This window comes from Protomyctophum parallelum (assembly GCF_964188405.1).
Source record: "Protomyctophum parallelum genome assembly, chromosome: 13".
In the NCBI taxonomy this organism is placed as follows: Eukaryota; Metazoa; Chordata; class Actinopteri; order Myctophiformes; family Myctophidae; genus Protomyctophum; species Protomyctophum parallelum.
Genome location: NC_139708.1, coordinates 20,829,418 through 20,845,069, shown reverse-complemented (window position 1 = coordinate 20,845,069; position 15,652 = coordinate 20,829,418). Strand labels below are relative to the sequence as shown.

At 42.9% G+C, this 15,652-nt stretch overlaps 1 protein-coding gene across 1 annotated transcript; it reads right to left on the bottom strand.

The window, feature by feature from the left end:
* Window positions 1-4,282: 4,282 nt before the first annotated feature.
* LOC310869555 (tubulin-specific chaperone D-like) lies at window positions 4,283-10,177 on the bottom strand (the record flags this gene model as incomplete). The annotated part of the gene is made up of 3 exons (XM_083780369.1): window positions 4,283-4,351; window positions 4,665-4,725; window positions 6,612-10,177. The coding sequence occupies 3 exons, from the start codon at window positions 10,175-10,177 to the stop codon at window positions 4,283-4,285; spliced, it is 3,696 nt and encodes a 1,231-aa protein (XP_083636495.1).
* Window positions 10,178-15,652: the final 5,475 nt, after the last annotated feature.

Here is a 15,652-nt window from a genome sequence, read left to right as displayed (position 1 = left end):
ATTGGCGTGGGGTGTCGACATTTATTGCATATGTAAAACCAAAGTCTTTGATCAACCCGTCTGTTTTCTTCATGTCAACAAACTCCTTTGTTATACACTAGAGTGACTAGAATTTCGTGGCCGCTTCGCGGCCGCTCATCCCAGAGTTACTTTGCCGCGCACTATGGGAAGAAGGAAATTGCGGGAGTTGACTCCACATGTAGTAACGGATGGGTTATTAGTTATTATTATGTGTCCTTATTAGTGTAGTGTAGTCAACACGTTATGGCTCATACACACTGCCCGGTATTTGCTCCAATTATGCTGTCGGGGAGCATTTTTGGCGCTGGCCGAGATCGTGATCTACCTTTTGGGCACAGCTTAACTCAACCTTTTTTGTCCCAGGGCACACTTTTCATAGCCTAAAAATCTGGGGGCACACCTAGATATACGGTTTGTGTACACTGTATATATACCGGTGTGTATATATAGTAAATATATATAGTAAATATATATATTATATATATATATATTCATAGACCTGGTTGCTTGTTTCCCTCTCAGTCAATGTGGCAACCCTGGTCAATGCCGTGTTGACTGTTCTGTATGATGATTTAGCTTAGCACACAACAGCTAGGAGGATGCAGCAGGCTGATGCCGTCATGTTTAACAGTATTTTGCGCAATTTATGTCCCCGAATTTATGGATATGGACTTATGGCTCCTCTTTCTTTAGTAGAAGTAGAAATGTAGGGCTCCTCACACACACACACACACACACACACAGCTGACGTCCTCTCCCACCGACGTGACGACGTCAGATGTTCATTTATCTCCTTATTCATACACGCTTTGAGCTGAGAGAAGCTTTAAAGCGCCTTTTAAATATGACAATGCTGTATATATATCAGCTGCACAGTTCAGGCAAGTGTCTGTGGCATATTTAACTGTAACAAAATAGGTTTGACAGCTTAAATCCGCGCAGCAGTGTTGTGTGTGTGTGGGACACGGGGTAGTGTTGTGTGTGTGTGTGTGTGTGTGTGTGTGTGTGTGTGTGCGTGCAATCAGAAGTACTGGCAGTAGCGAAATAACAAACGCTATCTGTCTAATCGTAGTAGTTAGTACCGTACAAACCAAGTACTTTATAAGAACAATGTTAATGTAACTAAGACATTCGCTGAGCGAGCTATATTTTATGAACTGTTTTCATGCGCAGATCTTTTCATTGGCTAGTTCGCTTTTCGCACTTCTTTTCATTGGCTAGTTCACTTGCGCCACGTGACAACTTCTGACTTGTTAATATAGATATAGACTAGCCACCGGAATTCGGCTCCAGGATATATCACCCTGAGAAGGCCGACACCCTAGGTGCTAATCACCAAAAATAGGTCCACTGTAGTAGGCTATGCAAATTGCAAAAGGCAGAAGGACACAAGAGCATGTAATATTGCAGAATTATGGAATCTCATATTCATCAGTAACATATCACGTTTTGGAACAATTTGCACCCATATTAAAATGTGATATAGCTTGATGTATGGGTTCTATTTCAGAAGCATGTTCTGCACTTTTCATCACATTTTTCTTATGATCGTCATGGTTGAGGACAAATTACAGTAAGTGAAAAGGTGTGTTTTTTTGTTTAGTTTTTAAACAAAAGTGATAGGCTACTGTAGATTTCAGACCACTTGTATTAATGCAATGATCTAAAATGGCACAGTAACCAGGAAGCCTGTCAAAGAGTGAAATATATACCTCTTACTTAGGCTATGGAACATCAATAATATGGATGTTCTGTCCGCAACTTGCTCTTTTGATTAACTCACTTCATGGGATCAACTCTCTTGAGCTCGCTTTCAATCCCTGTTTAAATCAATGCCCTTTCTCTTTGTTAAACAGTCGCATGATCTGGAGTCTTACTTTTACTATCAACGTAATCATTTTTTGCATTGCCATCTAATTTCATATTATGTAGTAAATTGTGTATTGCCATTGTAAAACTTACACCCATCCGTACGTATATACACACTACAGCTAACCAATCAACATATATCAACATAATTATATCTTTGGTATAGGCATTATAAAATAGCCTGACATATCATTTTATTTCATACTTGGATGATAAGACAAAGGCATAGATGACAGTGCTGTGGCTTACCAGCTCTCACACAATATTGCAGTATTGTGCAGCTTAGTTAAATATTAATGTTATGTTACATGAGTCAGCAAAAGACTCATCACTTGATATGATTCAGCAGATTCAAATGAAAGGGTCCAGGTAATGAGTTCAGTTCATCTCATTAGATAGAAGAACCACTACTGAACCGTAGTCACTGCCAAGGACAGGCAAATTACCTCGACTTTGAGAAGTTCTCATCATTAAAGGAGGATCCAAATGAAAAAAAAAAAAAATGAAAAAAGTTCAGATCTGGATTGTCAGAAACTCTGAACAGTAACCCCCTGGCTGCATGTCCTCATCTGTGAAAGTGTGCAGTTATCTCCCAAAGCTAGCAACAAAGCAGCCAAGAATTCTTGAACATGTGCAAATCTGTGTTTTCTTTTGTGATGAATCGACTCTGTTGTGTCTGATATCAGTGCTTGTTGAGAATCTCCATATATTGACAGTGTGTGTGCATGCATGCACGTGTGTGTGAGTGAGTGAGTGAGTGAGTTCTCCATATATTGACACAGTGTTTGTGTGATTGAAATTATTTATTTGGAATACCCCTTGAGATACAATATCTCGTTTTCGAGAGGGTCCTCACATGCTGTATACAGTCAATACAAGGTCATTAACATAAAAATAAAAATATGGAAAGATACAACAAAACACAAAACAAACAGTTACAAAACAACACAACACAAAAAAACAGGGTATTACAGTGACTAGACAAGCAAAGTAGCAACAAGATGGATCATTTGTGTGTGCATGTGTGCACAAGTGAGTGAGTGAGTGAGTGAGTGAGTGAGTGAGTACCACCCGTCTGTCTGTGTCCCTTATACAGGAAATCTCCATATCTGTCTGCCTACCTGTCCCCCATGGCCATATATGGAGATCCCTGATCTCATTATACCCACAGCCTGTATATTGTCATGACCAGCGGTCCTTGACAACTGGATATCCATATATGTTCATATATGGACATATCGGTCGGATCGGCGGTTCTGGACAACCGCACATCCGAACGACTTGTTTTCCTCTGAGATGATAAATGATACAACAAACCCTCTGTACAATTACAGTAAGCTATATGTTGGGTGGGTGGATAATTAAGGACTATTTGACTAGACAAGGAATAGGCAACTACCATACTAGTCAGAAACGTGCTGAAACAACAGGTCTGGGAATGCCCATATATGGACCCCTTTGTTTTCTTGAGGGGCATTTGTCAGGAGAATTGACGTCATAATTATGTGTCTGGGCAAATCGACATGTTACACCATGAAGATGTAAGATGATAAGAGCGCCCCTCACTTAACACGGGGGTGATTTTTAATTGACGTTTTCGGGCCGGGTAGGGCGTAAAATGTGTGCTAATTAGTAAGTAAGACCAGGCGGGGCCTCTGGCCACTGGCCAGACCAGTTAGGGCCCGTCTAGAGTTTGAATGGACAGGTATCAGTTAAAATGGAGAGATCAAAGAGGAAGGACGGGTGGGGGGGGAGGAATCAACATATCAGAACAGGTCAGCTCCATATATGGAGATCTAAGGGTTTGAGGTTTGAGGTCAGATGTAGAATTGCTGGCCGGCTCCTAGCCTGGCCCAGACAGCATGCTTTATGGTCTAGAGGGGTGGATGCGAATGGAGCAAGCGCTGTAGAATTTTGGTTCACCGATCGTGACGGACGGACTGACTGCTGGCTGACTTACTGACAGGTTTTGCACAATCGTCAATTCAAGGCTACAGGAACAGGGGGCATTTAAGAAATTGGGAAGCAATCCCTGTTGTAAAGTAAACATACCAACTGTATGAATTCAAAACACTTTTCTCTACAAATCTATCTTGATAAAGTATTTATCAAGGGGTCATCACAGAGACGTGTCAACACGGAGCAGAGGGCACATGCTGGTCATCAAGGGAGAGAGGACATCAGGGCGTCGGTCAGCCAGGGCTCTGGCGCGGTTCATCAACAAGACACTCAACGCGGAGCAGAGGGCACAAGCTGGTCGTCGGGGGAGGAGGGGACATCAGGATGATGGCTAGCCAGGGCTCTGGCGCGGTTCATCATCAAGACACTCAACGCAGAGCAGAGGGCACAAGCTGATCATTAGGGTTGGTAGGGTGCTGCACAGGCTGGCCTCTCAGGTCAGCGCAGGCAGGAACACAGGACTTGACAGGAGCAGGAGGGTGGGGTCTCCAAGTCTTGGATCCTGGACAGTGACATCAGTGGCACAGGGAGAGAATGGACAAAGTGTGCTCTGTTCAGCGCTGGTGAGTTCTGCTGGGTCCAATGATGGCTGGATCTTACTGTCACGGTTCGCAGGTGTTAGGACCCAAGTGCAGAACTCAAACAAAGGCAGGACAAGAAGATCACATAAACTTGACTTTACTAGGGAAATGACATAGGATAACAGAAGTACATACACATGATACACTGAACATAAAACCTGACACTAACTTAAGATCCAGCACTGAACAAACACAAGGCAGAGTTTAAATAGTCACTGGAGCTCATCACCCAACCTGGCTCAGCTGGTCCCCACAGGTGATGGCACTCAGGGCAATCAGAGTCAGAGGAGCAGGACTTGGGAGAGACAGAGGAAACTCATGGACAAACAGGGGGGCTCAGGACGTGACCATGACTGGCATGACAATAATAATATGAAAGTGAAAATTCTAAATACAGCCATGAAAGCAGCATCGCATATGACGAGACAATGTACAGCTTGTAATAGTTATACATATTTTCTACTCTATGCCTGTCTATGTTATGAAGTACACATTCATTGTCTACATCTATTTCTCTAATATGTCTGTCATTCAGGTTTCACAGTCTGACTGTGAATTCCTTTTGTCAAGTTTGTATCAGCAGTCAAGATTGAGAAATGTGTCAGGTTTTCATTTCTATTATCACTTAATTTGTCTTACTATTTTATATTGCGTTTTTTTTGCTCTGTCTAACTCCTAAATAGGTGTTTTCTATTAAGGATATACGTGTTTAACTGCCCTTTTCTTTGCTTAATGTGTAAATCACATTGAATTGCCTTTAAATGTGCTATACATTTGCCTTGCCCCACATGTCACTGACATTACGGCTACACAAGTTGACAGTCAATTCATTGTACATGAAACTGGTAATGGTAATGTACAGTAGGATGAGATGTACACAGCTATCTGAAAGGTGGCAGAACATGCCAGCATAGTCTCAAGACAGTCAAGAGAGACCTCAGCTCAGAGGTGTGTGTATGTGTGTGACTATCGGCATTATGGAGAGAGAAAAAAGACAGATTGGGCTCCCGACCCATACACACACGCATGACACATTTACTGTTCAATTCATCAGGGATGTCCCAATCAAATCACCCAAAACATGTTATATTCAGCATGCTTGTTTCGTGTTTGTGATTTAACAGCGTGTATATTGTCATGTTGGGCTGTGCTGCTCTGGAACATGTCATGTTTATGACTGTACTTTTTGTTGTTAATTAATCTAACACTGCATGTCTGCAATTGGATAATATATACGTACATCTGATGCAGATGTACAGGATGACAGTGTTGTTTAATGGGGTACTTAATAGATCCCATAAGCTGGATGGATAGATGCACGATTGTATCTCATACATGTATCCCATAGCCTGGAGGGACAATGGCTTTGTTATTATACATTCAGAATGTGTGATTAGCTGCAGACAGACAGAGACACACAGACAAGGCGAATGCTGTGATAACTAGAAATGCACTCTGTCGAGGTGCCAACTTGCGCCTTGCACACAAGTAGACCTACTTGGTTCAGGCATGAATCTTAAAACAAACCACCTTTTATTGGTTTAGAAACCTAATGATTTCTTACTGAATTACAAACTTTCTTATTAGACCTTTTCAAAGAGATGTCTCTAATTGGCATTACATTAGAGGTAAAGTATAGTGTCTTTTCCGTTTTATCTACCGGTATTTGTCTAATTAAGGTTAGTGTTACAGTAGTGATTGTAGTCCTGTACGCAAGTCTACGGAACTTAACTTACATTTTGTTATTACTCTAAGACATAGAGTTAACTTAACCCAATGAGAAAAAGAGTATGTTGTTAACCCATTTAGACCTGAGGCTGATTCTAAAAATAATATAACGCTGTCCCGTCGAAAAATAAACAAATAACTGAATAAACTAAGTAACGAGATGGAGCTGAGTTGTGCAACTTTGGTCTCCGAATGTTGTTGTCGTCTCTCTCGTCGCAAAAAAAGATGTTAATTGACGGATTTCATTTTGTTTTGATTGAAGCAGACCTTAATTGTGTTCCATGTTTTGTACGGTAGTTAGACAAACAATGCGACTCTCTGTGAGGGCTGCAGTCACTTTCCATATGTCGTCCTCAGTTGAGATGATGCCGTGTTCATGGCCACATTTGGAATGAACCACATACCTAGTGAACAGAGCTCTTAGCAATTACTTTGGGCCTGTTTAATCCAAACCAATCGCAGAGCTGATTCCTTTGTGACCTTACCATATCGGTGTCTTCACTATCCCAATTAGTGTCACATAGCAGGGTCATAGTATCATCCAACACTTCTGTCTCGATGACGTCGTCGTAAATCAGCAGCATCTCATACATGTGGCTGGCCGTGGTCTTCCTGATCTTGGGAAAGTGGTGACAGAGCAGCAGCAGCAGCTGCTGCAGAATAGTCTTCCGCACATTGCCTGGAAACTGGATCAGTCCACAGAACACAGCGATACACGGTTTTAGCTTGTGAAAGTCCTTGGACTGCTTGATCTCCTTGCAACACAGTGCCAACATGTCCAAACAGAACTGATGATTCTCTTGAGTTGTGAATATTTCAAAGCAGCTGTTAGCCAGCAGCTGATCCAACATTTTCAAGAAAGGAATAGACACCCTGTCATTGCGAAGGTGGTCTCTGAAGATGCTCAACAGCGTGTCAGCGAACTGTCCAAGAGCAGTAGCGTTCTGCTCGATCCCTTTCAGGTGGTCAAACAGAGACTTGGAGGAAGACTGCATCGTGGACTCTGTGATTCCTCCGACTGACACGGTGAGACCCAGGACAATGTGATACTGGTACTGAGGCAGTCTCAGCAGCTGGGTGATATAGGGGAAGGCCTGGGATGGATCTTTCCAGTTGAGACTAGCCGTCTTCTCAACGGGGAAAATGCTCAGCAGCTCCTCCCGGTGGGGGATATGAAGTACTGCAGGCTCTGTGCTGTGAAGGAGGCGTAGAAGGACTGTGCCAGCATGGGCTCTGTAGCGGTTTGTCTTCTCAGCTGCCTGCTGGGCCAGGCAACACATCATACGCTGCACCACATCTGGGGAGAGCAGCTCTGGAGCATCACTGGCCACCAGCAGGCTGACATCCAACAGACTGGACATGGCAGCCTCTCTCACATAGGCCCCCACATCACCTCTGTGGTCTATGGTATAGTCATCCATGCAGTCGAGCAGGGCTGCGTACACACCTGCTACGTTCTCCACACACACAGCCGAGTCCGGGGACCCACTGGCCTGCACACCTGCTGTCAGGCACACTTGAGCGATGGCTCTGACCACATATGACCTTGCCTCTGTGAGATTTGCTTGCTTTTGGCTAGCTTTACAGGACTGTAGAAGGCCCTTGAGGATCTGTTGCAGTTTGCCACAGATCATAAATCGCGGCAAACAGCCTAGAGCCATGGCTGAGCCGCAACAAGACAGCACTGCTGGATTGTTCAGCCCTGCAATGTATTGGGAAACCAAGACCTCCTGCATTTTGGAGTCAGCTTGGCCCGTCTCTGTCCGGTAGTTCTCCTCACACAAAGCGGCCAGGGCTAACACTACTGCATCCTTGCTGGACATCAAGTCATGGCTGTTTAGGGTGTCATCAATCAGACACTGCCAGCCGGTAATTACAGGGTCGCCTTTGAAAGGCATTTTGGAGAGGCACATCTTTTCTATGAGAGTACATACTGCTGGCCTCAGCAGCTTACCGTCACATCCCCGGTAATGCTTCTTGTCAAACAGCCTCTGGTGAATGCTCTTTAATCCGTCCACACATTCCGAAGAGATGTAGTCCAGTGTAGATCTGTTGTTCTGTGTGGCCAGTTTGTGCAGGGCATGGGTGATCTCAGCACATGCCAAGATAGCTCCATGACGACTGTGGAGGCTAGTAATGTGGAGGTCAACACTGTATATGTCAATACAGTCAAGGTCAGCACTGTGGCGGTCAGTACCCATCGCCACAGACAACAGCTTGGGTAAAACTGTTGACGCCATATAATCAGGTGCTTGAGGCGTTAGGTTGTGAAGAGCTTTGGTCGCAAGTGTCCTTATCACCGCATCCCAATGCTTGACCTTCATGGCTACCAGGTGGTCTATGATTGGCTTGGTGTACTCTGGCAAACTAGCTATGTAGAAACTAATGGTCAGGTAGCAGTTGTTAAGATTTCCAACGGCATGGTAGTCTGCAGCAGTTAAGATATCAATACCATGAGGAAATGTGCCCTGTCTTCCAACATTCTCCTGGAAAGCAGCGGATGCAGCTCTTCTGCAAATAATATTTTGATCAAACAAGGCTGTGATCAGCAGTGCACTGGCAATCTGGTTGACAAAAGGCTTGAGCTCCGAAGGTTCATAGGCCCTGGCGAAAGCCCAGCACACATAGCAGGCAGCATCGCGCACATTGGAGCCGGTGCTACACTTACCCCTCTTTTTATCATAGGTCAGGGCCTTCACAATGAGTGGAACAACCTCTTGGAGTCTGGAAGGCAGCAGCAGGCCTCTTCTACCCAGCTCCGCCAGCGCCAGACAACCACCATGCCAAGCATTGTCCATTTCCTGGGAGCTTAAGCAGCTCAACACTGACTCAACCACCTCATCTGCCAACTCTTTTGGAAGCCTCCCAGTCACTCTGCCAATGCCCTTAGCTGCAGACCAGCGGACAATTGTTGCCTTGTCTTTCAATCCCACCAGCAGTTGCTCAATGACGCTCTCCACTTCCTCCGGAATGTCATAGTCCTCCTGATCCTGAGTCCCCACATCTGGAGTCACAGCCTCAACATCTGTAGTAGCCTCAGACACAGCCAGGTTGACTACAAGGGAGCGACTTCCTCTCTGGTACCTCCACTTGGCCAGACGTGCCTTGAGGAAGGTGAGGGCCAGTCTTGAGGTGAGTTTAACCACAAGCTTCCTCAACATAGCGCAGCTGCTCTCTGACAGATGCTTCTGTTCCAGACACTGTAGAACCATAGGTGCATACTGTAGAAAGTCATCCCGTTTCCCATGTTTGAAAAGCGATGCCAAGGAGTGAAGGGTACCATCGAGCACTATTATTCCATCCGCTGACTGGTCATCTGTCTGGGATATAGTTGTGAGGCACCAGTCCAAGAAGTCTCCGAGGCGCTTCTGTTTTACATCGGGCCGTGTCATAAACTTTGATACCAATACGGGCGCAGCATCTCTGGATTTATCACTGACAGTTAGATATGATTTGGCAATAGCTAGGATGCGATCCATGGTGGGCTCTCTGGCCTGGGCGACGTCCACGTCTAGATGGCCGTCCAGACGTGAGAGGTCAAAGGGTATGAGGCAGGTCATGGAGAGCCACAGCAGCAGAATATAGCGGGTTTCCCAAACCTCCGGGTCTTTGGGATCCTGCCTAGACAGCAGGTCCAGAACCGACTGAATGTCAGAGACCTCGTGAGGTAAGAGCTGCATGAATATTTTATAACCCCTCACCTTTGAGACGATGTAGAGAAATTTGAAGCTCAGATGAACCAGCATAGATGTCTCACTCTTTACCAAGTCCAACATCATGTTCACCATCCATTCTAGATGTGGATCCAGCAAATGTGGCTGCTCCTGGTATCTATCCATGATGAGCAGGAACTTCTCTGTTGTGGATTCCCTTGTAATGTTGTTCCCGTGCACCTCTGGGAGGCTGGTGATTAAAGCACGGACCTCTGCGCTCTCATTGAAACCCTCCAGGATTAACATTAGGCGAGGTTCCCCTCCTTCGTCACCGCTACCAGCACTCTCCACCTCGGTGAATGCCATGTTGCGTTAACAACAAAGTTGTATAATGTCAGTTTTAAAACAGAGGAATTAACTACCGTGTGGTTGGTATCACATGGAAACGACTCCCTATGCAGAAGGATCCCTGTCCCGGCCTTTCATGCTTAAAGGCCCTGCAACACCTTATATAGGAGGCGCTGAGCACTGGTCTGACGTCACACAACACAAAGCTAACCCACGGAACCTTGCACAGGCATGTTCTGAATGTAATGGCAGTGCATGCCCATGGCTTGTTGGCCAGCACCGTGGGAAAAATCTATTTTATGTTATAATTAGTTTATGATTCAAGTTGGGTTTAAAACTTGAGGGTTCGGATACAGTGATTGAAAGTAACTAAGGACATGTAAACTCAATACTTAATTTTTAGGTATTTCCTTTTTGAGGGGCACTAGCCCCTCCTATGCACAGCTTTGTGTGTAGGTGTGTTTGTAGCATGGAATGTGTTTGTAGCACGGAACGTGATGATTTGATTGGCTGATGTATGATGATGTATGATGATAAAAGCATCCCTCACTTCACACAAGTGTGATGTTTGAGGGGTGCTAGCCCCTCCAATGCCGAGCTTTGAGGGTTTGTGTGAACACAAACATTGGCTGATTGGCTGCTCACCCCATAGCGATGATTTGATTGGCTGAGCAAAGTACATATTGAGGATAAAAGTGAGGGCAGAAACGCCAAAAGTGATTGGCCGGAATGACAATTGTGATAATTTGATTGGCTGAGCACGGAATGTGATGTATGATGATCATGTTTGAGACGTCTCTCAAACATGATGTTACTTTGTAGATTTTGATTACTATTACAAAAATCACACCCGTGTGAAATGAGGGCGCTCTTGTCATCGTACATCAATTTATTACATTTGACATTGCTACATAAGGTAGTCTACATACGGTGGTCCCTTATTGGCCAAGCGCTCCCACCAACATGTGATTGGTTAGCCGATTTGCTCGTTTACATATGACGTAAGTCATATTTAGCGGAATTATCAGCTCTTATCATCATACGTACATCATCATGAATCACCTCATACTGGCCAAACAGAATGCCTGTTGCCTATGATTGATTAGCTGGTTTGCTCGTTTACATAATACATTTCCCCATTAATGTCAATGGCGTTTAATTTTTTGATGTTTAATTTGCATCATTTCTCCGTTCATTGTCAATGGCAAATCTTGAGACGTGTGGGGACAAAAGCTTATTATAGAAGGGGCTAGCGCCCCTTAAAATTAACCACTTCAGCCCTATACTTTATGCTAATTTCAAATTATTTTTTATGCATATTGAACTTGCTTTGGTACTTTAAGTATACTTTGATGCCAATACTTTAGTACATTTTTAATACCAGACTTTTACTTCATGACGTGATACTTTCACTTAAAGCAGACCAGGAAATGTCTCTCTCTCTCTGTGTGTGTACATGTGTGTGTGTGTGTGTGTGTGTGTGTGTGTGTGTGTGTGTGTGTGTGTGTGTGTGTGTGTGTGTGCGTGCGTGCGTGCGTGCACACACTGACATGCTGATACCCACCAAAAAGCGTTCTCTGAGGCGGTTTAGCGGCAGGGAGGAGCACTTTGTTTCATCCTCAACTGAATAAAGAATGGTTTGCACAACTTTTTGTGTGTCTCTTCTAAGACACACATGTACACACACACACACACACACGCACGCACACACGCAAGCACGCACGCACGCACACACACACACACGCACACACACACACACACACACACACACACACACACACACACACACACACACACACACCCTTTAATTTAATGGCACAAAAGATGCAACCATACAGTATAGCCTAAAGAGATGAACATTTACTGTGTAATTACAAACAAACAAAACATTCATGTAGGCTAACCGTTTGATGTCAAATGACTTGTTTTACTGTCTTGATTAAAGACATTCATATATATTTGATATATGTTCATCTCAACTAGAGGTTTCCTTCAGTACTTTTCAGTGGGTTGCCCTCTGAATCTGCATTAGCATGTAAAAACGTTCTGAGGAATTTCATAAATACTAAAGAATGCTTTATGAATATTAAATCATGCATTAGATTGGTAGCAAGTTAGCTACTTCAAAGCAAATGTGTATGTTCCTGTGGCACTAAGACAAAACACGACACACCCCATTCCCCAGAGCAAATGAATCAGGGGATGCATAGTTTATGAATACTTGAATAGTTGGCTACCAATGGTGTAAAGCAGTGGTTCCCAAACTTTTTAGCCTTGTAGATATGGGCGTCGTGCCTGTCACAGACATGCACAGAGCAAGTTCTGTCAGGAAACTCAGTGCAGTTGCTGGCGGCTGTCCATTGGGACCGCCTCAACTCCACGTCCACATCGATCCACTCATCCAATCACACACTCATTCCATTCTCAGACCGCTCTATTTAATCTGGAAGTTTGCACTGATCATTCCTGCTTGCTTTGCTGCTGCTGCTGCTCTCACCAAACACTGTCTTGCAAACACTGCTGCGCACCCGCCACCACCCCAGCTACCACCTGTCGTTTTGGATCGGATGTTTGTTTATGTACGGTACTGTACTGTACTGATGCTCTTTATCGGAGATCCAAACCATCCAAGCCAAACCACAATACATATATTGCTCATTTTATATTCAAAAATCACACCCGTGTGAAGTGAGGGGCACTCTTATCATCGTACTTCATCATACATCATCTCATTCCGGCCAATTAGAATTTGTGTCCTCACCTTCGTCATCAATGTTTGTGTTACGCAATGTTTGTGTTTACACAAACACTCAAAATTGTCCATTCATTGTCAATGGCATTTAATGTTTGTGTAGGACAAAGTATGTGTTTACACACACACACACACACACACACACACACACACACACACACACACACCAAAAGCTGGACATAGGAGGGGCTATCGCCCTTCAATAAACATATATTCCATCCATTCATGAGTTGTCCTGACAGAACTTCTATTTTCACTAGGCCTACTTCTTAAATATTTGTGCTAATTTATGGAATTTCTTAGATTTTTCTTTTATTTCTTCATGAAATTACTGAGAGAAAAAAGTGTTGCTTTTTTGGGAATGTTTTTTGAAAATGTTTTGAAATAATAATAATTAAAAAACTAATGTAGGGTCCCATAACAATGTGTACACGACCCACAAATGGGTCCTGACCCAGTGTATGGGAATGGAACCATGTGGTGTACTGTTTTGAGGTATTTTTTTTACTTTAGTAGAGAATTTCAAATTATCTACTTTTCTAAGTACTATTGTACTTTTACTCAACTATTCGAAATGTAGTTACTAGTTACTGTTTAGATTGAGATTTCTATTACTAATCATACATTAACCACTTAAGCTCTATTATTATTGTTTGGCTATGTATAAGCTCAACGCATGACAGCGATGCGTTGTGAGTGAGCTTGTGTGGTATACTTTCGCCGTGTGTGTCAGTCAGTATGAAGAGTGAAGACGAAAAAAGCAGGACAAAGGTTTCTCCGGATCTTAGCGTTTATTTGGTAAACCACAAAGAGATTTCAATTCGCTACAAAGCAAGCATGTCTCAAAACGGTACACGCCAATGTCTGTTCCAACCAGCCTAGGGGAGCCAGATGTTAGACTCGTTCGAACAGCCCAGTTTACAAGAAAAACAAGGTGTTATATACAGATCTGATCCCCCCTCCTCCAGTAGCTGAACCAGGCACTTCCTGACTCTTTTGACCAATGAAAGTAGCCCAGAGTCATGTTTCACAGAGTTACAGAGGCGGGCCTCTCTGGCTAGACATGAGTATCTAACCTTACATTAAAACACCAGATTACTACTTTACAGATCCCATGACAAATTGTAGTTAACACATTGTAGTAACATAACCGGTCTTTAGATGAAACTGTGAACCACTTATAAACTGGCTAATCATACCTTAAGTATATGAAAAATGGAAACACAGGAAATGTTTAACGGAACTATAAATAAAACTGAACACTTTCTTTTAAGAGTAAAAACCAACACGGTGACGAAACTCTCTTTACGTCTTGAGGAAAACCTCTTTGATTCATAATAGGCTATTCTTATGACTCAATTTATCGAATTATTTACTCCAATTTAAACCACTTTTCTGACAACTAGGTAATCTTTCAAACAATGCAAAAATGGAACATGATTTAGCACAATTAACTGACATTTAAACACACCACATGTGTTGATATGTGTTTTGTCGAAGTTTAAATTAGTTAAAAAAGTTGATTAAAGAGCCTATGGGGTCTTGGAAATGATTAAATAATGTTTAGCTCGATTGAAACAATTGTATGTGGCTGTAGTCAGTCGGACGATAGTGGCCCTATCAATACGCGTCAGTACGTAATTCGTCTTGGTATTAATAGAGCTAATTATTGTTTTCTCGTATGAAATTTAGTGTGCGAATAATAGTCAACTGAAAAGGCAGTTAGGTGCCGCGACGTGCAAGGTTTTGCTGTTAATATCGAGATAACTTGGGACTTTTGGAAGTGAGTGAGGAAAGAGTAGTAGCGTAGGTCGATTCGTCATTTACTCGGGCCTATAAAGAGGTAGGCTACGGGATAATGTAATTGCAGCGTGCTGTTGTCCGGATCAAACTTCTGAAGGAAAATAGTTTCAAAGTATAAATGGATTATTAAGCGTGTCTGTAAAAACTTGTGTGTTTTAAAAATGGAAACACAGGGTAAGACAAAGGTGTGGTGTGTTTAAATGTCAGTTAATTGTGCTAAATCATGTTCCATTTTTGCATTGTTTGAAAGATTACCTAGTTGTCAGAAAAGTGGTTTAAATTGGAGTAAATAATTCGATAAATTGAGTCATAAGAATAGCCTATTATGAATCAAAGAGGTTTTCCTCAAGACGTAAAGAGAGTTTTCGTTATTATAGCTTAGACTCTGGCCTGTTAAGGTAACCTACCATGCCTTAGGGGAGCAGAGTCTGTATTTAAAGCAATATAAACGTAGATGTTATGACGTCCTAAATATCAAGAAAGCGGTAATATTCAACTATCAGGGATAAATGAGGTTAAAGAGAAATCATTTATGACAAGCTGTATATCCTAAAATGTAAAGTGCAATTGTCAATTTTCATATATGATGCCTGGAATTATTTTTGGGAACTTTTAAAGTGTAACTTTCTGTTGTTTTTTCTTATGTTTAGTATGTCATGTGATTGGGTCAAGGGGGGTGTAATAGAATTATTGTTCCATATTTTTATGTGACCATCATCTAGTGATGGTCAAGGGGGGAAATGTCGTATATGGACTCGATAATTCTATAACTGTAATCATTCTTTATCAACTACATTTCTGGGCTAAAGTTATTGTGGGAATTCAATCTGTAGAGGCAATGTGGCAATCTGTAAAGTCTAGCCCATTGTGCATATGAAATAGCCTGGCTCGACTAGGTGTGACAGGAAGTTTGCATATGCTATTGTTTCCACCAACAG